The 24,406-nt window shown below is 41.7% G+C and overlaps 4 protein-coding genes across 8 annotated transcripts in view; 1 reads left to right on the forward strand and 3 right to left on the reverse strand.

Annotated features, from left to right (window-relative positions):
• Positions 1 to 4,440: 4,440 nt before the first annotated feature.
• Positions 4,441 to 8,423, reverse strand: CFAP107 (cilia and flagella associated protein 107; the record flags this gene model as incomplete). The annotated part of the gene is made up of 5 exons (XM_084494779.1): positions 4,441 to 4,718; positions 5,346 to 5,523; positions 6,385 to 6,498; positions 7,760 to 7,891; positions 8,388 to 8,423. 5 exons carry the CDS (start codon positions 8,421 to 8,423, stop codon positions 4,441 to 4,443), a joined length of 738 nt encoding a protein of 245 aa, XP_084350905.1.
• Positions 8,424 to 8,531: 108 nt separating this feature from the next.
• On the reverse strand, positions 8,532 to 22,998 carry LOC311422082 (uncharacterized protein; the record flags this gene model as incomplete). The annotated part of the gene is made up of 9 exons (XM_084494780.1): positions 22,808 to 22,998; positions 20,438 to 20,654; positions 19,962 to 20,025; positions 18,437 to 19,203; positions 12,574 to 12,801; positions 12,188 to 12,441; positions 10,263 to 10,479; positions 10,001 to 10,064; positions 8,532 to 9,306 (listed from the first exon to the last, which is right to left on the reverse strand). The coding sequence occupies exons 1-9, from the start codon at positions 22,982 to 22,984 to the stop codon at positions 8,532 to 8,534; spliced, it is 2,763 nt and encodes a 920-aa protein (XP_084350906.1). The 5' UTR covers positions 22,985 to 22,998.
• Positions 13,828 to 17,732, reverse strand: AADACL4 (arylacetamide deacetylase like 4). Of its 5 annotated transcripts, none has more exons than XM_084495219.1 (5): positions 16,661 to 17,026; positions 16,342 to 16,567; positions 15,982 to 16,198; positions 15,599 to 15,662; positions 13,828 to 14,894 (listed from the first exon to the last, which is right to left on the reverse strand). In XM_084495219.1, exons 1-5 carry the CDS (start codon positions 16,780 to 16,782, stop codon positions 14,120 to 14,122), a joined length of 1,404 nt encoding a protein of 467 aa, XP_084351345.1. In that variant the 5' UTR covers positions 16,783 to 17,026; the 3' UTR covers positions 13,828 to 14,119. The 5 variants fall into 5 exon arrangements, with proteins under 5 accessions (XP_084351345.1, XP_084351344.1, XP_084351343.1 ...); XM_084495218.1 differs by having other exon boundaries at positions 16,348 to 16,582; XM_084495217.1 differs by having other exon boundaries at positions 16,342 to 16,582.
• Positions 16,305 to 24,406, forward strand: part of DHRS3 (dehydrogenase/reductase 3) — an 80,931-nt gene continuing 72,829 nt past the window's right edge. The window contains exon 1 of the mRNA XM_084495231.1: positions 16,305 to 16,541. The gene's annotated coding sequence lies outside the window, so the exon portion shown is untranslated. The remainder of the gene's footprint in view (positions 16,542 to 24,406) is intronic.

Raw genomic sequence — 24,406 nt, forward strand, 5'->3', positions numbered from 1 at the left:
GGGCAGTATTTCTACGAGGGAAGCCACAGTCTAGAAAAGAAGGTCCAAATATGAATTCTTTTTAAAAGCTAGTAATTTTTTTTTCTTGACCTGGTACAACCCCATATGGCAGTAAGAATATCATAAATGTACTGCAGCTGAGATCTGCTTAGACTGGTTAGACTTACAGCAAAAAGCACAGCAATGGCATCGTTTGAAGATGGTGCCTTGGAAGAGCTGATCATTCCATCTCAGTTCAACAAACAGAACAAATGGTTGGTTTTGGTTGGTTGGTTAAAGGAAAAGAGTAATTGCTAATGACAGACAATTCAGTGGTTTTGTCACCAATATGAAAAATACATGTTTAAATATATAGGCGAGCTTTGCCAGATACGTGTGGCTAGAGCAACTGCCATCAAAGAAAGCTTTTTTACATTCTTGCAGGAGCTGGGTAAGTCAGAATCCCACCCAGGAGCTATGCATGCTCAAGGGTGCTGTTCAAGGAAATCAGTGCAATGGTGTGTGCGGATTTGGAGGACAGGACTTGGCAGGCATTATATCTTCATTAAGTAGTGCTTAAATTCAGACCAATGAAACTGTTTTACCAGAAAACTGACTTAACTCTTTTTAAGCACCTTCCAAGGAATATTTATAATTTCTGAAAGAGGCCTTCGGACCATGCAAACAACCTCTTGTCACCAACCTATCTCTTCTCCCTGATACCCTGCCATTTTGTCTCTGTGACCACCCTCACTTCACAGCTGGCTTCCACAGTCCCCAGTTACTGCAGAACTTGCCAACCAGCATCACTGTTCCTCGTCTGCATCCCAACCCTGACTGAGATTCTCAGTCCAAAGAATGTAGCTTCTTGTTTGTGCAGCTCATCTGGGCTGACACCAGGCTCCTTCAAGGCAAGAAATATGCTTGCTTTGAGAGATGTGCGTCAATTCTAACTACCACCTTGTCTCTTTAATGTCACAGAAGTTCAAATATGAGGTTGATTTCATGCAATCAAGGCAGTCTAGAATGTTTTCAGAACAGACAGCTGTATCTCTATGCAAAATTGAAAAGACTGGTGCACTCTTGCTTTCCAGTCACAGGTGACCATAAGGCCCCGAGACTAAAAAAAAAAAGTTTTTCAAGAAAAGGTTGGATGAATCCAACATATCTGCAAAATAATTTGCATCTGAAGAAAAAACAATATGGTATGGTGATATAGTGATAGGTAGATAGATAGATAGATAGATAGTGATATTTCATGGTAATGCCTGATTGGATATTTCGCTATTGATCATTAGGTAATCCTTGGAATTTTATAATTATTCCCAAGACTCCCAAAGTGTCACACATTGATGAATTATGCCTTACCAGTTCAGAAGGTCCTAGAATAAACATTATCTATCTACTTGTCTGGTAGAAATTAAGTTCCAAACTGGATCCATATTTCAGAGGCCTCCAAGTCCAAGAATATTTAACACCAGGTCTGTTTCCAGTTTATCTCTCTTCTTTGTGAGGTTATGCTATTTTCATCATTAATTTCCCATCTTCCTGAAAAGTGCACATCTTCAGAGTGGAACCCAGCACCTCTGTTGTATCTTTCTGTTAGCTGACTGCATTTTCTATTTGCTGTTCTTAAAGCATAGGCAAAAGGATTGTTGTTTTAGTGTCCCTGTAATGTAAGTCCTTAAAATTTCTGAAGATTTGAGGGTGTTGTGAAATGTATTTGTTAGACATAACAAGAGTATTTATTATTGAAGGACTCCCTATCACAGCAATGTAAGTGTAGGGTTAAATGGCATGGTTTGTATCACAGGAAGCATCGCTGTCTATTAACTGTAAGTGTAGGTATCCTTCATTGTTATCTGCTATTCTTTCTTCAATGCGCTTACCCGGTATAGTACATGAAGAAAAAGTGTGTATATGCTTACCTCTACCTATTGGCAATAAACTAGATATACAGCATCAGAAGCTAGGATAATGATAGATCAAAATGGCCAGCAAGACAGTATAAATGAGGTATTACCGACGCAGTCCTGTGTTTGAAGTATTGCTTTCAGCAGTGGCTCAACCTTATGGTTGGGGGGTTCTGTCTGGAATAAGTTAGGTCGATTACATTTTGCATCAGAAGAAAAAAAAAGGGGTGGGGGAAAGCCTTATTGTCAGTTCCATTGTATCTGAAGTTTTGTCTTGCAGGCTATTCGAGCGATGCATTCAGGATAACAATGTGTACATTCAGCTTTTGCTACTGGTTTGATTCCACTGTCACTGAACTCAGACCAAGAGATGGAGAAGCCTTGACTCCTTCTGTCGAGTTCAGTGGGCTTGGAGGCTTGAGTCACCAAAAGGCTAGTTAGATATCTGTGATGCATATTTAGTATTGCTGAAGTGAAAGCAGCTAATCACTTAAACAGTTCAAAGCAGATATTTTGCTACTGGGTATTATTAATCATAACTGACATGTCTTATGGAGTTGTGCATTTTTTATATTTAAGAGGCTCTCTATCAAAATGCATTTCATCCACTTAGCTAGCTAGCATGCTTTGCTTGATTCCTCTGGGTGTCGTAGTTGTGCATTTTACTTGTAAATGGCTCAATAGTTGAAGAGATTAGACCTGTGCCTGGGGAGCCCTGCCCTGTCAGCTTACAGGTTTGAAATGAACGTTTTCATACAAATTTCATAGATAGTACTTGTGCATCTCAGTAATTCCCTGTACCACAAGCAGGTAATTTCTTTCCATATACGAGCTTTGGTTTTAGAAGCATAGTAGGTAATAATCATAAATGTTTAATTTACTATAAATATTTAATATTTATGAATGATTGATGACCAGACTTTTAAACAAACTGATAGAGCTGTATGAAATGGAAGAGTATCCTTGTGCAATTGTCTAAGCCATATTCCAAATATTACATGGGCTTTGTTTTACTGTTGAGTTGGATGCCTGTTTTATATATTCATAAAAAATATTAGCACATGGATACTAAAATACACTTTTTTGTAGTGATATTGACAATACAAGGGATCTGGATGGACTCCCTTGCAAATACAGGAATTTCTGTACCTTCCAATTTTCATTCCATGTAAGGAATTCTTTGTGGATTATTTTTTTAAATAGTTTTTCAAGAGAATATGTTTTTTATAACACAGCAGGTCATTTTTTGGTTGGCAGTTCACTGACTACTTTCACCTATTTTGCTTTCAATTTTTTTTTAAATTATCTTTGGTCTCCCTAAGGCTTAGAGTCCAAAAACAAGCCACACGATGCTTTATCTAATTTTCAGGGTTCTTGCTTCTCTAAAAGATTTCATTAACAGTGCTACTTTCTGATTCATGCAATGAGCTGGAGGTCTGCATACATCTCTGCAGGGATGTCTTGCAAAGATAAGTGAAGAATCGCTTTACCAATAGGTGCCACTGTTGCTCAACACGTTTATGTCTGAATCATCAATGTCCTTCAGTTCAAAATACATTCAACCTCAAAAAAAAACAACAACAACAAAAAAAAAAAAACTAAATCACTGTGACTAAAATGTGTCTCTGTGCAGAGGTAGAACTCCAAATACATTCTGGCCAGAGGTTTGTCCATGCGTGCTTTATCTTGTGCCTAAAAATCCTTACAGTATTGTTAATATTGAGCAAAACTGTTGACGGAAGAGATAAATATGCATTGAGTTAATTACAGATACATTTAATCTAAGACTTTAATTTGGTGTATGTTTATTGTTGCACCTCAGACCCACAGCAGCTGAATCTTGTAGATATCTTCTCTGGACCAAGCATGATTTAAATGCAGAACTTGCACCTAACTGCAATAAGAATTTGGACTTCTGTCAGCGCTAAGTATCAGGGTGCCCCATCCAGCAACGTAAAGGCCACCAACTGCTATTTTTTCTGGGCTTACTGTTTGGTAATGTAAGGCCAGCTAATGTAGTTTGCAGCTTATCTACCCTTAAATGCTGTTCAGTATGTAAAGCCAAGGGCAGCTGAGGTCTGCTTGCTAACTACGTTCGGAGAAACCTTGGTTCACCTTGTCCTTAGGTATTCAGCCATTTCATATGCTTACTTTACTTTTGTCTGTTTCAGGCATGTTATGGAATAACATGTTTCTTTTCTCCTTTCTCTGTAAAGAAATGTATAGCAAGCTGTATAAAAATGAAATAACAACAAAGGACAAAGCAACTAGAGATTTATAACCTTTCAGGTTCTGTCCCACTTTGCTTTTTTTAATTCAGCTATTCATTGACTAGAGTCTGACAGGTATAAATTTTGTTTTCAGTGATTTAATATCTTCTGTTGAAAAATATTCCCAGCCATCTGCAGCTCAGAACGTAACCCAGCAACTTGTTCTAACCAGCAGTCAGCTCTCTCTCTGCCTGCGTAACCTAATTCCCATTCCTTCCGCACAGAACAGATCACTCTTACGTATATGAGCAACAAGCTGTATTAAGTAGTACTTAAGATCACACTAAGCCGTTTACATAGAGGCATCTACTTGCTTTTCTGTCTCTCACTAGCTGGCCGAGGGCTTGCAGATATTTCTGACTCCCTTCATAGTCCAGGATTCTATCAATATTACGAGGACGACGTCCCTGCCTGGAAGGGAGGCTATGAGTTGTAGCAAAAGCAGAAACTGGTGGCTTTTCATAGGAAATGGTGTAGACACTCCTCATCATTCCAGCTTCTTTCTTGTGCCATTTTTTCATCAGGTCCTCGAGCAGGCCGTAGTTGGTAGGTGGTTCTGAGACAAGAAATGGTTAAATGTTATGAAGGATAAAATTAAATATTTGGTCCTGGTGTTGTTATTCCACAAGGGGCACAGGGAATGCTTGTACTATTCTGACAACAGATTAAGGACAGACTGAGATCTTTTTGTTCCCAGGGCATGTGTGCATCCCTCTGGCTGGAGGGGAAAATCACTGCTAGATATTGCCAGGAAAGCAGTAAAGATACAAATGTAGAGTCTTGATTCTTCATAGTCTCTCTGGTAAGTATTAAAGAAATTACCAGAGGTGTATATATCACTTAAATTCAGAAACATACTAACACTCGCTGAATTCTCCTGCCAGTTACAGCTCACAGGTCCCCTTGTTTTCAGCTGCTGTCTGGCATTATTGCATAGGTAAGAGCAATGTTTCCACCGAAGGCTTATCCTACACTGCTTCCCTGCAGCCATTAAGTGTAGTTACAAGGATAACATTTCCACTTTAGTGATCATAAAACAAAGCTACTGACTGGGTAAGAAAGCAGCTAAACTTCACTGGAAAATCCATTTTCAGACTGATTTTAAAAACAGAAGGACTGGCTCTAAGCCTATATGTTCACCACTGCACCATTTTATGTTTGAATTAATAACAACAAAAGCTACCAAGAATGGGGAAATCTGATTTCTGAGGAATCCAGGCAAGCTTGCGTCCATTCCAGCTGCGGAGGGGAGGCAGCAGAGGGTCATAACCGTGTCTATTGTATTTATCGTCATACTCTGATACTAAATTTCGGCTTCTTGGTTCCTCGTGATGTGTGAAGAAGTGCTGTGCTGGCAAGCCCTGCAATGAGATGCACATGAAACCGTGCCATTTGTCTCAGTGCATAGCATTCAGATGGCTTAGCATGTTTTTGAGTCCAACTGTGCTATCAGTGATACCACAAAATTTTATAAATGCTTACATTACTTTTACTTACAACTTAATCCCTGAAAATAAAGGCATTTGTCTTTAAAGGAAGGTAAATTTCCAGTTAAACAACAACATCTGTACACCATGAGATCTGATTTGTCTGATTTCAAGACATTCATCATACATTTGCAGGAACATTTAAGCCTGCAACTGAGAAGCTGATTTTCTCGTGCTGCTGGAATGTTGTGTTGTGCATTAGCATTTCACATACTCTCTAGCTGTCTGTCAGGAGAGAATGATCAGCATATCTGGGGATGGAGAAGTACATTAGAGGAAAGGACATTCTACCAAATGATACTTATGGGAAAAGTGTTATTCTGGGACTCATTTAAATGTAGTTCATTCCTATGAATTGGGGCTGTGCCAATCATCTTTTACCAGCAAGGTTTTACTAAAGCCCACAGAATGTCCTGAAGACATGATCCCCAGTCCTAGCTAGTAACGTGCTGATTTTCTTTATGGACACTGGTTTCCCTACCAGGCAGATACTGGGTAAACAATCAGAAAGAACCAAGGAGTACATGCTGTTTGTCTGCCTAGAGGCATCCCACTTTAATCACGCCTACAAGGGAGCACTCTGGATCCTGTTAAATGGCCATAGAGCTGCAGTGCCTTCTTTTACACATATATGTGTTTAGGGATATAAAACGTGACATAGGTAGCAGTTATAAATCATTGCTGTTAGGGATTGTTAGCACACACAACCCTGCATCTGAATTTTTTTTTACTTACCTCGTATTTCTTCGTCATGATTCTTCTTACTGTTTGTTCTGGTTTGTGATCTGGGAAGTAAACGAAGTCTGTGCTGTATATGCTGCGGCCAAGTTTCCCAGTGGGTTTTATAAACTAGAGAGATATACAACACTCAGGGGATGGCAAATACAACCTGGTAATTACAGAACTTCTGTTCCAGAGCTACTTTTTTCATCTATGCATTTTAAAAGCACTTATTTGAAAGGAACTCTGCACCACACACTTATCCGCAGATAATAAAATCAGCCGATGCAATCAGCCATTGTAAAATACTGGACTGATTCTCCGGTGTAAATATAAGATGCAAGACAGCCCTTGAAAAATTATTCATGGTTTGGTGTTAAATACTGTCACCTGCCATGTGAACTAACATCGGAAAAGGACAAATTAACCCATTTTTCTCTCTTTTTCCCAACTTCCTGACACAGCAGGCCAGGCTTTGCAATATATTGTCTAGCATTTTGCTCAAGTCCAGTTGGAAAAATACAAAGAAATGTTATGTCTTCTCTGGAAGACTGTTCCCTGCCTTATTTCTTCAGTTACAAAAGCTTTTTCTTAATATTCTCATTACTTTTCAGTTTATTTCACCCTCATTTATAATCTAGTGAAATACTTTATGGATTTCTTTTTTCTACATAATTTTTATACCCTTAAACTATGTAAACTATGTTCATCTTCTGAGATCACATCAGATTTCATAAATGTCAGGGGAAAAAAAAATCTAAAGGAAGTAATTTTAGTGGAGTCAGGAGGATTTGCCCTGATAGCTACAATATTGAACCTAACTGGCATGTTTTAACAAAATTAAATGTGTAATGATAAAATTTTGTTCAACTCTTAAGTAGGACATGCAATCTGTAGAGCAGCTCTGCGAGCAAAAAATGCTTTTGTTTGCACAAATGAAACCAACATCCAAATTATCAAGGATCCTTTGACACAACTAATAAGTATCAATTTATGGAAGGGCAAAAGAAGCCTCTATTGTATAATACTGTTATATAATATTAAGTTGTACATACGATTGCTGTATAGTTGTATATATGATTGTTGTATAGTTGTATATATTATTAAGTTTTATAGCAGTCTATAGCATTTTTAATTGGCAAACTTTGTATCTTGTGTGAACCACATCACATACACTGTGCTCAGACTTTTCTTCTGTCCTGACTTAGAGATAAGAAAGGCAGATCATCAAATGAATGAATGGAGGCCAAGCAAGATGCTTAACCTTCTCTCTTTTATTACTCTTCTGAGATGAGCCTGCACTCCAGCTCCCCCTGCAGCTGTGTACTGTTTGCAGAGAATTGATTTTGACCCATTCTACCCTTCTCTCACACTTCTTTCATGCTCTTACCCTTTTTCTCTCTTCCAGCCAGTTTCCAATGAGAACTTTAGTAGAGTATTTTGGTTCAATTTTCCACCAATCCCGTCCATCTTTAATAGATGCAATCATATTTCTTTGTCTCACCAGTGCTCCCTTCCCTGGCTGTTGAATAACTGTTCTTCCAGTTTTGTGGATGAAAGATTACTCAGAAATCCAGTGCTAAAACAAAGGCAGAGAGGGCTCTGCCTGCCAGGGAGCTGGAAAGCATGGGTGATGTGCGAAACTGCTTAGCCTTAGAACCACTTGTGTTTGCTGTCCCCATAATGACCTAACCACATTCTAGGCTGCATCATAATTCCAACTGAGTGAAACAGTGGCTCCTAACCCACTCAATTAAGCTATCTTTTTTTCTCTAATAGAGCTCACAATCAGAGCACTGTGATAAGTGATTTACTCATTTACACCAACACACCACACACACCTGCACTACACCCAGTCTTTCTTCATAGATGCATAAACACATTTTATTTTAAACGAGTAGGATGAACCAGGATGTCCATTCAAAATAATGTTTTTATTTATTGACATAGCTAAAGATAAGAGCTTGCAGCATGGTACAAGCATGGATAACATTTGCATATTCCATGGTCCAACTAACAGCTGGAATGCGCTTCACATGAGCCTTGTTTATCATTGCTAATGGCCGCCTTTGACTGACTACTCGTCACCTGATATTAAATATCCTAAAAAGATATTTTTCTAGCTTGAGGCATGAACAGACTCCTGGAATCTAAGATGTTTACTATAAGCCTTTTAAGAAGTTAACAACGCTGTCCAATCCCCTTTTACCAGATGGAAATGACAACCCCGCATAATCATACAGACTTATGATTCCATGGAATCCATCCTCAAGGTGGTACCAGGTCACTCGAACTCCATTGTCCTCCAATCTCTTCTTGTACAGCAAGCCGTCGTCCCTCAGCACATCATACTCACAAGTCAAGATGAAAGACTCTGGCAGCTGGTGAACAATAGCATCTTCAGCTAGCAGGGGACACAGGTTGGGCTCACAGAATCTTTTCACTGTCTCATAAACTTCAGCCACAAAATCAGTGGGCCTAAGTGGCTTCACACCTCTGACCTTAAATTTTTCAGGGATGTTGTCTGCACTCACCCACTTCCTGTACTTCAGCCTCATATCTGGAGGAATATGAGAGCCCTCTAAGACCTCTTGCATATGTGATGCATCCCCATTTAGGTACTGCAAAGCAAAAAAAGCAGCACGTTCTCGGAATAAGAGAGGGACTCCTCGATTTTGCTGATAGGAAGGTAAATTGAAGTCCAGCGCCTGAAGGCCTGGGTAGATCAAGATCTGAGCACGTAGCTTGGGGAGGTCCAATCTTCCTGCCAGGGTTTGGCTAACAGCAGCTGCTAGATTGCCCCCTGCACTGTCCCCACAGACACTTATACGGGCAGGGTCCACCCCGTAGTGCTCTGTGTTTCTCATGAAGTGTATGGTAGCATTAAGACAGTCTTCATACGCAGCAGGGTATTTGTGTTCAGGAGCTAAGCGGTACCTAATACATAAAGAGACAAGTATAGGAGAAGGAAATGTCACTAGTATTAATTTGGAAATGCTATCCTACAGTGCCTTGCAACCCCATTGTTTTGGGGTATTTTTCCTTCAGGTCAGGATATTCATTACCTTCCAAGCAGGCATTTCTCAGCTAGTGATTGCAGATAAGCTGTAAATTGTGTGTTCAATCACAAAGACACAGGAAAGTAGGATTGTCTTCTAATTAAGTAACTGAATGAGACATTGTAATTCATTCCTTAGTTGTGCTGAAACCCCCAGTGTATTCTTGACAAGATTATTTAATGATTTTGTGCCTCTGCTTTCTACGTGTAAAAATTGGAGTAATATTGTGTGATTATTCTCTCTTTGTCTGTAAATTACAAGTGTTTGGAACATCTCACTGTATGTTTATGTTCAGCACAAGGAAGACTTTTTACCTAAGTTCTAAATTGGCTTTTTTAGATTTTCTTATTGTGGCAAATATTCCCATCGGAGTCTTTTCTGAGTATATCAGTGCATGAACAGTTAGGAGCTGTGAAATCACAGCTATCACTATTTGTCTCTTTATGTACTTTCTTGAATTCTTTAGATTTTTTTTTCTGTAAAATATAACATCTCCAAAAACAGTTAAGCTCTACTGTGGCACCACAGCAACAATAATCTCTGAACAATAGAACTGGGTAGGGCTCACTTACTGAACAGATACAACTACTGATCCACTTTCTCTAGATATGTAGCGGCACACTTTTTCATAGGTATCTGGAAAAGAAATATTTTCATTAGTATTTGCTAGTGACCTAATCTTTGAGACATCAAGGGAATATACATTTCTAGAAAGGTGTGTATTTCTTTTCAGACTTTCTCCAAAATCACACACTTAAACCTCTCGTTTCAATTTAATGAAAACATGAGAATATTCTTTGTACATTATTATAATTCCTCCAGCACATATCTTACCAAGACTTCCAAACACCCAGCCTCCTCCATGAAAGAAGATGATAGCTCTCCTTCGCCTGTGTGATACAGCTTTAGGCTGGTAAACCCTCACAGGTACTTCATTAAACTGCAGATCCTGGATAAAGAGCTTTGGGTCTACCCTTAGTCTCCGTCCTTGTCGCACGTACCGGCCAAAAGTGATTTGACTGCAAAGCCCTGTCTTCTCCAAAATCTTTCCCTGTTAAAGGTAAAAGAAATTAAGGCTATTTAAAAAGTCTTGATTTAGCCAAGTTGTAAAAACTTTGCATCATATTTACCTTGAACTCTATTTGAGGAAAATTTTAAAGAAACACAAAGTTCACAAGACAATAAGTGGTAATGTAAAACATTAATATTCTACAATAAAATGCAATCGAAACAGTGTAATAAGTTAGAATAACCACCATGAGGACCACTCTTAGAAGATAATGGCTATGCAAGCATCTCCTGAACTCTTTCTAAATGGCTTCTTGTATTCTAAGTACTGCTAGGAGAGTTAGTTCTCATAGGTTGTTTAGTCCCTATTTTGCCTTCATAAACTCTTGGAACACAGTGAGGAAATGTAACTCTGTAGTTGGTTTTCTTGGTAAGAATGTCCAGTTCTAAGAAAGTGAGAGATCTCAGGGTAGAGTCAAAAAACTGTATTTCTTTTAAGAGTACCTAGGTTAGTTTTACGGAGGAGAACTACATTATATCATATTAGCAATCACTGGAATCTTCCAGATCATCTTCTGAGGAATCAGATGTAAAAATCTAGGCTTCACATACAGCAATTTGACCCCTGTTGTTTGATAAAAATAAAACTCTTTAATTCAGGAAAAACAAATTTCTGAGTATCTCACTTCCTATAGAGTAAAGAAACCTACTTCCATTACTAAAATCCAGTGTCATTCTATTATCTTATTAGCAATTTGATATAGTGCATCCAAATTGGCCATCTAGGAATACACATTTTAATTGTCAGTTTTGCCCGTCACACCATTGTGATTAGTCTTGTTTTATTTATACTTGATAACAACAATTAAATGGTGTGTACAGAAACATCCTCATAAACTCTTAGAGTTCATCATTGCATAAACTAATACTGCTGAATTTGACCATAAAACTCAGTGGATTTGCAAATCTGTAGTGCTGAGATGTGCTGTGCAAGTTAGTTACTGCTTTTTATTTGCACAAGAGACTTACTGAACAAAATCAAGAAGCATCCTTTCCCAGTGCTGTTGCAATGAGCTCACTAACTAGAATATAAACCCGATGTATTAAATGAACAAGTAAAGAGAAGGCGGGAACAAAATTAACCGAGTTCATCAGTGTGCTCAGTTACTAAACAATTTTAAATGCGTAATGTGAGTCCTTATCCATCTCCTGGTTGCCTTCTGGTAGGATGCAGGAGAGCTGGGGAGCAGGGTAAGTGCATTTCGGGAGGATGCGCAGGGTGTAAGAAGCCGTGCAGGAAAACAAGGTCTGCGTGCTCAGGAAGGGGGATGTCGGGGCTAACGGAGCGAGCTAAAGATTTTCCGAAAATCCGAAGGTGCCGCAAGTGACAGAGGAAGCGTTTAGGAGAGCTCTAATGCCGTTTATGCAATGCTGTAAAAGTGAGCCCGGGGATTAAGTAAAGCAGCCCTAACCGGATTTTGCACCAGAAATGTCAGCAACCGCAGGAGCGGCCGAAGGGGCTGCGGTTTCCCCCCCCCTGCCCCAGGAGCTGCCTCCCCCTGGGGGCACCTGGTGGGCGACCCCCGGCTCGGCTCCCGCTGGGTTCCACCAGCCCCGCACGCTCCTCCCGAGGAACCGGCTCGGGGTGCGGGGGGCCGGGGCGTGCCGGGGCGGGGGGGCGGCTCCCGGGGCCGGGGCTGGGGGCGCCCGGGGGTCCCCGCAGCGCTCCGCGGGGCGGTCGCGGGACTCACCAGGGCCGCCGTGCCGAGGAGGACAGCCAGGACCAGGCGCAGCTTAGCGGGCTGGTTCACCCCGGGCGGGATCTCGTAGCTGGGCAGCCCGAGGAGCACCGTGCCCAGCACCAGCGCCGCCAGGGGCAGGAGCAGCAGCAGCAGCAGCAGCAGCGCCGCCAGCAGCGCCATGGCCCGGCGGCGGCCCCGCGGGGCTCCCCGGCCCGCGGCGGGGCCCGGCAGCGGCCGCTTCCCCCTCCGGACCCCCCCCGCCCCTGCAGGCCGGCGGCGTCACGGCCCCGTTTGTGACAGCTCCGCAAAGCCGCCGCCGGGGTCATGGTGCGGGCGGCCAGCGAGCACCGGGGGGCGGCCGCGCTGCTGGCGGCACACGGGCGTAATCTGGGTGCCGGGAGGCACGGCCTCAGCCGCGCGTCCCGGTCCTGAGCCCTGCGTCCCGGTCCTGAGCCCTGCGTCCCGGTCCTGAGCTCGTTCGCCAAGAGCCTGAGCCTCTGCGGAGCCGCAGCCCGGCAGGGCACCCGCGCTCCTGCCCGCTCCGTCCTCAAATCGCCGCGAGCATCCCTTAAATTTAGGTTTTCGTTGTCCGAAGGCGGCCTGCTGGAAGGGCAAGGCAGGCACTGCAAAGAGGTGACAGCTCCGATTTCATGAATAATGACTCTTCTCCACTGGCTACGCTAGGTTTTCGATTACGTCTTTCATAAAAAGGTTCTCTGCTACAAGCAGGTACCACTGATGAATGTGCTTCAACAGACAGACCTACTTGTCCCATAATTGCGCAGAAATTTTAGCTGCTATTAAAAAAAGAACCTTACTCTGGTGAATTTCAGGAGAAAGCTTTCAACGTTACCTCTGTGTACACCCAGGGAAATCTGAAGTATAGCATTTGTTCTGTAAAAATCACTGATTCCCTTAGTCTTATGATTTGCTTTTTTTTTTTTTTTAATAGGATTTTCTTTTCCTCAGTCTTAAGATTTTGAATATATTCACCTCTGTTTCTCATTGCTTTCATCAGCAGAGTACAATAAAGCGTGAAATCAAGTGATGCAGCACTGCCTTGTCCTCTAATGAAAACTCAAAACATGGAGAAAAGTCACAGCACAGGGAACCTCGCTCTGAAATACCATGAGGATATTTGGGTTCACATTTTCTCTCTCTTTAAGCTCAGCCTTTTACAATACACTGATTAGGAGCCCAGTTCTGTGATTGATACTGTCTTTCTAAAACCTGTCCTTAAGTGCTCCCTCTCAACCAGTATCTCTTGCCCTAAGCTTCTGAGGGCATAGTGGAGACATCCCAAAATTAAATAGGAGTTTATAGAGCCATGGTAATTTCAAAATCAGGGCCAGCCTTACTTGCTTTCAAGAAGGTGACCCAAATTAACACAGGCCTTCTACAGCTACTCTTCTTGCAGATGTGGTTCTGCAATGCCCACTGTATGCGTTGAATCTCCTTGCTGAGACTTTGATCTCTTCCTCTTTTTCTGTAGCTTTCCTCTAACTTCCCTCCAGCTCACTATGCACATAACTTGCGCTTTTTATCTAAATAGGATAAAGTCATTCTTTGTAGCTTATCAAATGAACATCACAAAGATCCTGGCTGTAATTCACAGGAGTTATTAAATCCAAATCATTCCATGAAAAATGTTTACATGGACATAAATCATCTTTTAATTAAACACAAGTAATCAATCACATGCTGTTTTGATGGGAAATTGAAAAATAGCCTGTGGAAAATGCTAAAACCATAAAGGCTAAGCTCTCAATAGTCTCACAAGGACAAAGACCACTGTTCAGATGGGATTTGAAGTTCACTAATTTCAAAATTGGTATTTTTTACATCAAGGGGTATCACGTTTTTGCTGACAATTACTATCCAAGATTTGGGAACTTCGACTGATTTTCTTAGATAGAGAAACATTACCAAAGAAAGTTGTTTCTACAGGCCCTTTATAAATTTAACAACGCTGTCCAGTCCTCTTTTTGCAGAAGGAAATTTCAAAACTTGATAACCATATAGGCTCATGATTCCATGGAATCCATCCTCAAGGTGGTACCAGGTCACTCGAACTCCATTGTCCTCCAGTCTCTTCTTGTACAGCAAGCCGTCGTCCCTCAGCACATCATACTCACAAGTCAAGATGAAAGACTCTGGCAGCTGCTGAATAACAGCATCTTCAGCTAGCAAGGGACACAGGCTGGGTTCAAATTTCCTCGTAAATTCCTCAAAAATTTCAGCCTTGAATTCACGAGGTTTGTGTGGTTTGTAGCCTCTGGCCTTAAATTTTTCAGGGATGTTGTCTGCACTCACCCACTTCCTGTACTTCAGCCTTATATCTGGAGGAATATGAGAGCCCTCCAAGAGCTCTTCCATATGTGATGCATCCCCATTTAGGTACTGCAAAGCAAAAAAAGCAGCACGTTCTCGGAATAAGAGAGGGACTCCTCGATTTTGCTGATAGGAAGGTAAATTGAAGTCCAGCGCCTGAAGGCCTGGGTAGATCAAGATCTGAGCACGTAGCTTGGGGAGGTCTGATCTTCCTGCCAGGGTCTGGCTAACAGCAGCTGCTAGATTGCCCCCTGCACTGTCCCCACAGACACTTATACGGGCAGGGTCCACCCCGTAGTGCTCTATGTTCCTCATGAAGTGTATGGTAGCATTAAGACAGTCTTCATACGCAGCAGGGTATTTGTGTTCAGGAGCTAAACGGTACCTAAAACAAAGGAGACAAGAAGAGTAAGATATGGAAATGTCATAACTATAAATACAATTTTCCTAGCATCCTGCATTTCGTCATAACTTGCAATATTTTTTGTTCAGCAAAAAACAATGACATACTCTGATAAACATGTATTTTTCCAGCAATTTCTGACAGATAAATAATAGCTAGTAGGAGGAAGTTGCAAGGACGTAGCATGGTGAATTTTTTCTTAGAACCCTGAGTAGAACATGAGTGAGACAAGTTCATTGTGGTCTTCTGGTATAGACTGCATCTTCCTTGTGGATAATGTAATTTAATCAGGCTGCACCTCACCTTCACTTAGGGTATGTCCTTGAGAATTATTAAATTTTATTTTTCTTGATTTAAGTAATTGAGGCAGTTATATTTTTCTGTCTTACCAGTTTTATATATTACCATTTGATTGTGTTACAAACCTCACTGTAGTGTATATCTAACCGAACAGATTACTGAACCACTGCCTTCCAGGTTTGTTCATTAGTCATTTAGCTCCTTAGAAAACTCTTCTAAGAAGCATTCCTCCTTTTCGTGTGGTGCCAGCATAGTTCTGCGTTGTGCTGAAGGATACCTGAAGGTTACATGCAGGTCTGTTTGCACTCTCCCTGCATCAGCAGAGGAGAGAAGACATATATACATATATATACGTACTTCAGAAGGGGAGTGTGGACTGAACTCACCCCACAGACACCACCACCGACTCGCTTTCTTTGGCGATGTATCGGCAGATGTTTTCATGGGAGTCTGCAAGAGGTGGCAGTGCGTTAGCTGCTGAGGCTCGGGGGGACAGCAGCCGCCTTGTCCCACCCTGGCTGTGCCCCCCCGGCCCCTCGCCCCCTCTCGCAGCCCCTTCCCTCCCCTTCTCCCCTTTCCCCTCAGCCCCTTCCCTCCCCGCCAGGCGGGCAGCCCCGCAGCCCTCCGCTGCCGAGCCTAACGGGGAAGCTGCGCCAGATTCCAGCCCAGGGTGCCGGGGAGGAGGAATTCGTCCCCCTCACACCTCAAGAAGCCGGCGGCGGCAGCTCAGGGCTGCTTTCGGGGCCGCCAACGCCCCGAGGCGCCCTACCGATGCTGCAGTACAGCCAGCCGCCGCCGTGGAAGAAGATGGCGCCCGGCCTCAGGCCGGCAGATGGCGCCCGGGGCCGGTAGAGCCTCACCGGCACCCGGCCAAACCGCGCGTCCACCAGCGAGAGCTGCGGGTCCGGCCCCAGCTTCCTCCCGGAGCGCATGTAGCGGGTGAAGGCGATCTTCGTGCACACCCCCAGCTTCTCCAAAATCAGCCCCTGTTCGGAGAGAGGGAGGAGAGGCGGGCTGAGCGCGGGGCGCCCCCCCCTCCCTCCCCGGGGCAGCCAGCGGCCGCCTGAGGGGAGGCTGCCGCGCTGCCGAGCCCGGCCGCCGGGCAGGTTGCCGTGAGGGGAGACCCTGCGCCTGCCTTCCCCCGGCCGCTGCGGGGGCATCCAGGCTTCGTGGTAGCGGGATTCAGCCTCCTCCGGAGCCGCTCGGCGGCTGCTCCGGCTGGGTTCTCAGCAGAAAGTCTGTCACGGGAGAAGATGGAGCCGTGGCGGTCCCCTGCGAGGCTGCGGGCCCGGGGGAGCGGGGTTGCTTTGGCACCGCGCGCCTGAGCAGGTAGGCCCGCGCGTTGACCCCATGCCCTGTCAGGCAACGAGCTGTGGGGAAGAAGCCTGGGTGTTCCCTTCTCAGTGTCACCAAGTCCTACGGCTTCGTACCAGCCTCCCACCACTTACCACCTTCCAGCCCAGATGTCATCCCTCCAAGGTTTCACAGGAGTCTCTCGTTTTAGCTGCTTAAAAAGCACCTGGCCGCCTACCAGCGTTACTGGAAAGCCCCATGAATGCCCCGAAAACATCGCCTGTGCTTAGCGAAAACAAAAATCAAAGCCATCTTGCTCTTAATAAATTATTCATTTAAATTGAGATAGGAGAGCTCAGCAGATACTGTTTGGGCTCATGGTTGGCTTCACCCTTAAGTTAATAGGGCAATCCTGAATGAAACTATCCGAGGTCTGATAGAAATGCTTCTGAAAAACTGCCCTCCGAAGCTAACAACCAAAATAAAAAATAAAAATAAAAAAGAAAGCTTTCATTTAAGTGTTAATGCAGCTAGCAGGATCCAGCTAATTATATATATAACGTGACAAAAAAAAAAAAAAAAAACTAAATCCCACTTCTGGCAGAAATAACGGCAAAGTAACTCACCACAGCAGATGTACTAATCATAAAAGCAAGGACAATTCGAAGCTTTCCAGGATGATTCACTCCAGGAGGGATACTGACATTGGGGTAGTCAGATTGAATTGTTGTCCTAATTGCTGTTATGAATGAAGCAATAAAAATCACCAGCAGTATCACTGACAGTATATAAAAAAATGCCATTTCACTTAACAAAAGATGAGGTGTCTCTATGCCTATCTTTGATTTAGTTTTCTCAGATAACGTGGACTCTTAGAGCAGTCCAAGTTCAAACAAGTTCCTTCAGCTGTCACGCTTAAAAGTCCTTGGAGATGTTGCGCAAGGTGCCAGCATGCATCACATTGGAGAAGAGGCAGAAGAAAACGTGTTTAATTTCCTGTTTAGTGTCGTGTTAATTGTGGGATTGATAAAGGGCGTGGTAGACTACATGGCATTCTTGGATTGTGGATATGTGTTGCTGTTTACAAGAGGAGCAAGCCAACTAATGTAGAGGTTAACTTGTCTCTTGCGTATGATCTGCAGCCACAACATACTGCTTCTTGTGTTATAGGCATTCTTTAAGTAGTTTGGAGTATATAGTCTTAACAAGGGCATTTGTAAAGGAAAAAAGCTGGCTAACATGGGCTTTGCAAAAGTAAATGCGTTGACCTTGTTTTGTTCTTAGAGTATTTAAATATTGAAACAAGCTTATCAACACACTCGTATGTCTGATAAAGGTAGGAACATACTTAGAGCATTTCAAAGGTCCTCCATTGCGCTTTGCACAAAGCTGTTAACGGAGGAACTCTGTCAGGGATGGTTGCGGTTTTGACTCCATTTTTGCAAGTCTAAAATAGCAGTTGCCCAGCCCATGGAAATTTTATGGAAGACAGTGACTGGGACTCTTAGGGTTGGATGCTACGTGCAACATATAGCAAAGGCACTGATTTATAGTATTGTCATATTGGTACCTTTCTCCTTAGCTGAAACGCACTTAGTCTTCTAGAAAGGATAAAAGCATAGATCATAATTGAATGAAATGGGTCAGACCAGATGTTGATTTAAAATTTTACAGCATCTTTAATATTTACAGAGAAAGTAGCAAGTGCCTAGTCCAAATAGATCATTAAAATAGAGACTGCATATGGAACATTTCAAATCACACTAAACTAAACTTTCACAACATTCTTTAAATATACTTTTGGAGTGATCACGCTGGCATAATTACTCTGAAACTGTCCTATCTAAACCTCTTACATGGAATTTAGGAGCACAAATGAACGCAGAAAATTGGTAATTCTTATGGAAAGAAAGAAATTTGTTTCTATAAGCTTTTTAGGAAGTTCACAATATTGTTGAGACCCCTTTCTCCAGATGAGAAGGACATCCAGTCACTATTAGAAAAGCTGATGATTCCATGGAATCCATCCTCAAGGTGGTACCAGGTCACTCGAACTCCATTGTCCTCCAGTCTCTTCTTGTACAGCAAGCCATCGTCCCTCAGCACATCATACTCACAAGTCAAGATGAAAGACTCTGGCAGCTGCTGAATAACAGCATCTTCAGCTAGCAAGGGACACAGGCTGGGCTCACAGAATCTTTTCATTGTCTCATAAACTGCAGTTGGACAGTCAAGTAGCACATGTGGTTTGTAGCCTCTGGCCTTAAATTTTTCAGGGATGTTGTCTGCACTCACCCACTTCATATAATTTAATTTAATATCTACAGGAATATGAGAGCCCTCTAAGACCTCTTCCATATGTGATGCATCCCCATTTAGGTACTGCAAAGCAAAAAAAGCAGCACGTTCTCGGAATAAGAGAGGGACTCCCTGATTTTGCTGATAGGAAGGTAAATTGAAGTCCAGTGCCTGAAGGTGTGGGTAGATCAAGATCTGAGCGCGTAGCTTGGGGAGGTCTGATCTTCCTGCCAGGGTCTGGCTAACAGCAGCTGCTAGATTGCCCCCTGCACTGTCCCCACAGACACTTATACGGGCAGGGTCCACCCCGTAGTGCTCTGTGTTCCTCATGAAGTGTATGGTAGCATTAAGACAGTCTTCATACGCAGCAGGGTATTTGTGTTCAGGAGCTAAACGGTACCTAAAACACAGGAGACAAGAAGAGTAAGAGAAGGAAAGGTTGTTAATTTTAAACGTATTGCTGAAAATACTGATTCTTGCAACCAGCAATACACCGATTGCCTTAGAATTTTCCCTTTCTCCATAGGTTTTCTTAAATAAACTGTGAGTAGTAGGTTCAGGTAGTAGAGGTTAATTTGTCAGGACCATCGTCTCTTTTTGTGGCATTGCTCAGGTATTGAACAACACAGGAGTAGTCAGCTACTAATTATGCCTAGGTCGTATGGGCAGTCATTTAATCAGTTTATGCTTCACCTTTGCATGTGTCAAGTAGCAATGAGAGTATTTCCTTTCTATGTCTTTGTTGCTCCAACTCTATCATCATCATCCAACTAGCTGTTAGTATATTGATGATAATGTTAGCTTGTCATTCATGTAATGCTCCTGTAAGCAGCAAGTATTTTCTTTGAATGAGGTTTAAGTAGAATATTTGACTTACTGTCTGTTTACTATCAATTTTTAGGTGGGAATTAAAAGCATGTCCTTCTTTTTCCAGTTAAATATTCATAAGCATTATTTGTGATTTAATCAGACAGTAAAAACTGAGACAGTCTTCGGTGGTTTCAAACAAGAGCAGAGGAAATTTGTAAAAGCACATGGCTGACAAGTCCTTCGGAAATATCTACTGAGCATGGTTGTTGCTATGATCAGGCTAGCTATAAGGTGCTATTCATGGTATAGGAAATAATCTCTTAAAATATGGCATAAGAAAAAACTCACCCAACAGATACAACCACTGAGTCACTTTCTCGGGCAAGCGAGCGGCATAGGTTTTCATGAGTGTCTGAAAGAAATGTTCTCATTTGTTGTTTTTTTTTTTGGTGTTTTTTTTTCTTCTGTTGTTGCTTTTTTCCCCCCTCAACAGTGCTGATGTCCATTGTGTATGGCAAAGAATTGCAAAAGAAAAATACTGTCTACTTTTCTTTGACCCTTCCAACATAGCTCTGCAGATCTTTTTTACCCCCTTATCTTCCCTTTTCACTATCTGTTTGCAGCTTGTTTTTTTGTCTCATATCTCATTGTTCTTCTCTTTAAGAGAAGTCAGATAACGCATAGCAGATGCCTTCTTCTGAAAGCTTCTGCGGTTATACTCAAATTCTATAACTGCTACAGATCAAGCAACAATCAACTTTACCATTTATGATGAGGTCGCTTTTTAAACTGAATTATAGTAATTTTTCTGATAGTTATCTTACCAACACTTCCAAGTGTCCATCCTCCTCCATGGAAAAATATAACTCCCCTCCTTTGGCTGGAAGATGGAGCCTTAGGCTGATAAATCCTTACGGGCACGTTCCCAAAACACAGGTCCTTGATGAAGAGCTTCTGGTCTGCTCCCAGAGTCCTTACACCTTGCATGTACCGGACAAAGTTAATCTTGCTGCAGATCCCAATCTTTTCCACAATCTTTCCCTGTTCAAAGGCAAAAAGAACAGGGAATTCACTCAGAAGATTCTGTATTTTCCCAAGTAAAGGAACTGCAATGTCAGCATACTCGTGATATCTAAGTCACGTCTTTTAGGAGAATCATTAAATATTTGAGTAGTTTTACAGGTGCAGTACAACTGAACAAGTAACAGTAGCATCGGGAGAGGTCACATGAAAAGCCATGTTCACCACAGAGCCTAATCCCAAGGCAATCCAGCATTAACAAAGACTGGTGAAGTATATCCCTTTGCTTTCTCAGCAGGTCCTTTACCTGTCATTGAAAATGAGTTTGGTTTTCATTTGCTGTTCTGTCTTTGCTCTCCGAGAAGGTGGGAAAACGTAGTGAAAGATAACAGTTCTGGTGATGAGTTAAGATAAGAATGTATTTGATAACTACCTTTTGATTCATCTCAGGAATATTGACTGGTGTTTGCAATATATTTGCAGGAAGTTCCTGAGGTATTTAGTAAGCCTAAGCACCTGCTCCTTCTTTAAGCCAGTGATACTCACACCAGGCACTTAAGGGTGAAAACAACCCAACCGAGAACTACAGGTCCCAGATAACATTACAAAAACAAAACAAACCCAAAAAGCCCTTAACTTCTTTTTTTTAAATACTCTATTTACTCATTTCAAACTCTTCAAGCTCTTATTACACATTAGGGGTTTCCCATCAAAGACTGCCATGTTTCTATGGATTGTCAGTACTGTGTTATCGCTCAATATACATGTACCTACCTGTGAAAGGTGTTTTTATTCATCAGTGACTGGCTATTTATAGCTCTTCTCCATATTTGATTTTGAGGCTGAAGAAGCTAATAAGCTTTGTACGTACTGATTTTAATTTTCTATAGAAACTAGTCTTAGTATTTCTGCTTCTATACAAACATGGTGAAATGATTTATTCTATCGTAATTTGCTGTTTTCCAAGCAGAAGTGGAATAACTACAAAGTTGTTCTCACCTTAACATTGAACTTTTTGTGTGTGTGTGTGTGTGTGTGTGTGTTTTGTTTTTGTTTTTCATACTATGTTATGTTGCAGCAGGTCTAGTTTATGGTACGAATGGGCAGTGTACATACAGTACAAAGAGAGCTGCCTTTTTCAACTGCTGGATTGAAGTCAGTGTTTTCTGATTACAACTTGTGTTGAGACAAAGCATGAGAATGTACATGCTGGAATTCTTTAGTGTGATCCACTATAATCTAGAATATTCCCAACTGATATATATATATGTCTGTCTGTGTGTGTATATATGATATCATTTTAAAAGAATTTGTCTCTCTTAGAGGTGCTCTAGTAATTTATGAAGTGTGTGCACAACTTCTCATGTATTCCTAGCCCTCCTATCAGCATTTATTCCTCTATCATTACATGAAAATATTCCTGATTCAATGAGATCCTTTGTTAGCAGAGATCACCAAAAGTTGGGTGCTGGTGAGAGCTTTAACTCTTGTTAGCTTCCCACTCTTTTACATGCCAGTTCACTCTAAGAAGTCAGGCTGGCCAGAACTCTTCATTCCCATCAAAACAAGCCTGCTTAGCTGCTCAGAAGTTACAAAAATGTGTTCAGGGGAGTTGAATTTCTGCTGGACTTTGCGTTTCTGTTGGATTTTGTTACCTGATGTTGTCACTTCTTTGACAGAGAGCAACGACTTTCCCCAAAACCAGCCCTGGCAAGTTCCGTTACTAATTTAATCTTCAAAATAACTACAGAACTCCTCACCCCTAACGCCAAGCAAGCTTGAAAGCATGGCCCAAAGACATCAGATCCTAACCTGAGCCTAAGTTGGAAATAGTTTCTATTGCATTTCCATTAACCATTCTTAATCAAATTACTAGATTAGCACAATTTGTTTTAGAGGCACAGTCAGGCTTTCAGACCCTTGTGCTAGCCAGTGCTCCCATACTGCCTAGTGTAAGAGCAAGGCAGAATCTGATTGCAATAACGTAGTGTAAAGAATCTGGTAAACGTTTCTTTAGCAAAACCGAGCTTCTAACTGCGGCTTACAGCATGATACCCATGCCCTGCTTTCCTCTCTGAAAATTGATTCAAGCAAGGCTCTATGACTGCATCAAGTTCCAAATTTACAGATTCACCATTCTTCCCACAGAAATCATATGCAGTTAGTTAACTTACCACCACAGCTATGCATATTAAAATAATATGAATGATTCGGAGCTTCACAGGTTGATTCATTCCAGGAGGAATTTCAGAGTTGGAGACATCAAAATTAATTGCCCCCATGATCAACAATATAAATCCAGCAACAAAAACTGCCAGGAATAACACCAGTATAGTGTAAATAGCTGCCATTTTGCTGAGCAGTAGACAAAGTGATCTGAAATGTCTTTGATTTGACTTTCCAAGATATCTTTGCCTGGTTACTTCCTGATTCTCAGATACCTTTGTTCGTCACAGGGCTGTTCTAGTGGGGGAAAAAAAAAAAAAGAAAAAAAGAAAAAAAACCTTTCTCCTCCCCTTTGCAAATACATTAGTATGTATCTTTCACTTTCCCACTCCCTCTCTCCCCACTCCCATTATTTCACAAAAGATAAACTGTTTCAAGTGCTGAATTCTGTTAAAAAGCTATGCCAGCAACATTTCAGAATTTTTGCAAAAAAAAAAAAAACAACAGTCCTTAGCTGGCAGAAGGACTGCATTAATGTTAAGATAATTAGAGGTGGAAAAGGGACACAGGACATTCATATGCCTTGAGTTTGTGACACTATAAAGTACATTGCAGAAGAGTTTGTCTGAGGTTATGCAGAGATGGGAGCCTCCATGGGACAAATAACACTTTAAATGGATAGACGGATTGTCACCACTGCTGTTTTGGTAAGATGCACTTACAAAATTATGGAATTACAGCAGAATCTCAGCTGTTTAGTATTTGTGTTTTCTTCTAAAAAATATGTTTCTAATTAGCTATTTCAAAGGAATTAAGAAATCTAATCAATGCATCTCAGTGTACAGATGCCCAATTTTAAAGACATTACTGTTAAAAATTCTTATTTTTTAAGTTTGTCATTACAAACTTACAATAGAAACAGGGAATTGTTCCCTGTTACTTTTGAATAGACTTGGTGTGTTTTAAGTAATCCAAGATTAAGAATCTATTTTGGCTCCAATAAAAATAAGCTGTTGAATAAAGAATACAGAATGCCAGAGAAATTCAAAATTTCTTGGCAGCAGCCTTGAGTACATCAATTTCAGCAGTTCCTGACAGGAAAAAGGTCCATGTAAAGTAATTTACCTTAAAATAAAAATCCCTCACAAATTTCCAGGTGAGAGTGCAGGCTTGTTCTTGCCAAGAAGTTAAGCAGCTCCAGCCTTCCTGTTGTAATTGTGCATCAGTCTTGATACCACACAGAACAAAACTACAGACATCTCGTGGTTGTTAGAAGGGTCAGGTTTTTGCCTTGAATTCAAACTGAGATACTTCAGTCTACACTGACTAGATGAGAAATTAGCTCGTATTCTTTAGGACATAGTTCAGAAAGTTGGAAATGAAATTAAGTGGATATCTTTTAACCTCACCATAACTTCAGTATTATATCAGCCTTTCCAGAAAGCCATGCTTTTTGGTTTTGTTTGTTTTTTTTGTCTAACAAAGAATTTCCATCTTTCTACTACAATTTTATTGTGGTGCTGCCTTTTTAAACTCCTCTTGCCTAGCTCTCCTCAGGCTTAGCTCTCTGGAGCGCAACTTGAAGAATGCTTCCTATTGACATCAGC

Source organism: Aythya ferina, assembly GCF_964211825.1.
Source record: "Aythya ferina genome assembly, chromosome: 21".
Classification (NCBI taxonomy): domain Eukaryota; kingdom Metazoa; phylum Chordata; class Aves; order Anseriformes; family Anatidae; genus Aythya; species Aythya ferina.

Coding starts and splice junctions, on each gene's coding strand:
- AADACL4 (XM_084495217.1), bottom strand. CDS start 16,782: ATGTTTTCGGGGCATTCATGGGGCTTTCCAGTAACGCTGGTAGGCGGC. Junction 16,583..16,660: donor GACATCTGGGCTGGAAGGTG/GTAAGTGGTGGG, acceptor TCTTCCCCACAG/CTCGTTGCCTGACAGGGCAT. Junction 15,663..15,981: donor CTGGCTGTACTGCAGCATCG/GTAGGGCGCCTC, acceptor CACCTCTTGCAG/ACTCCCATGAAAACATCTGC.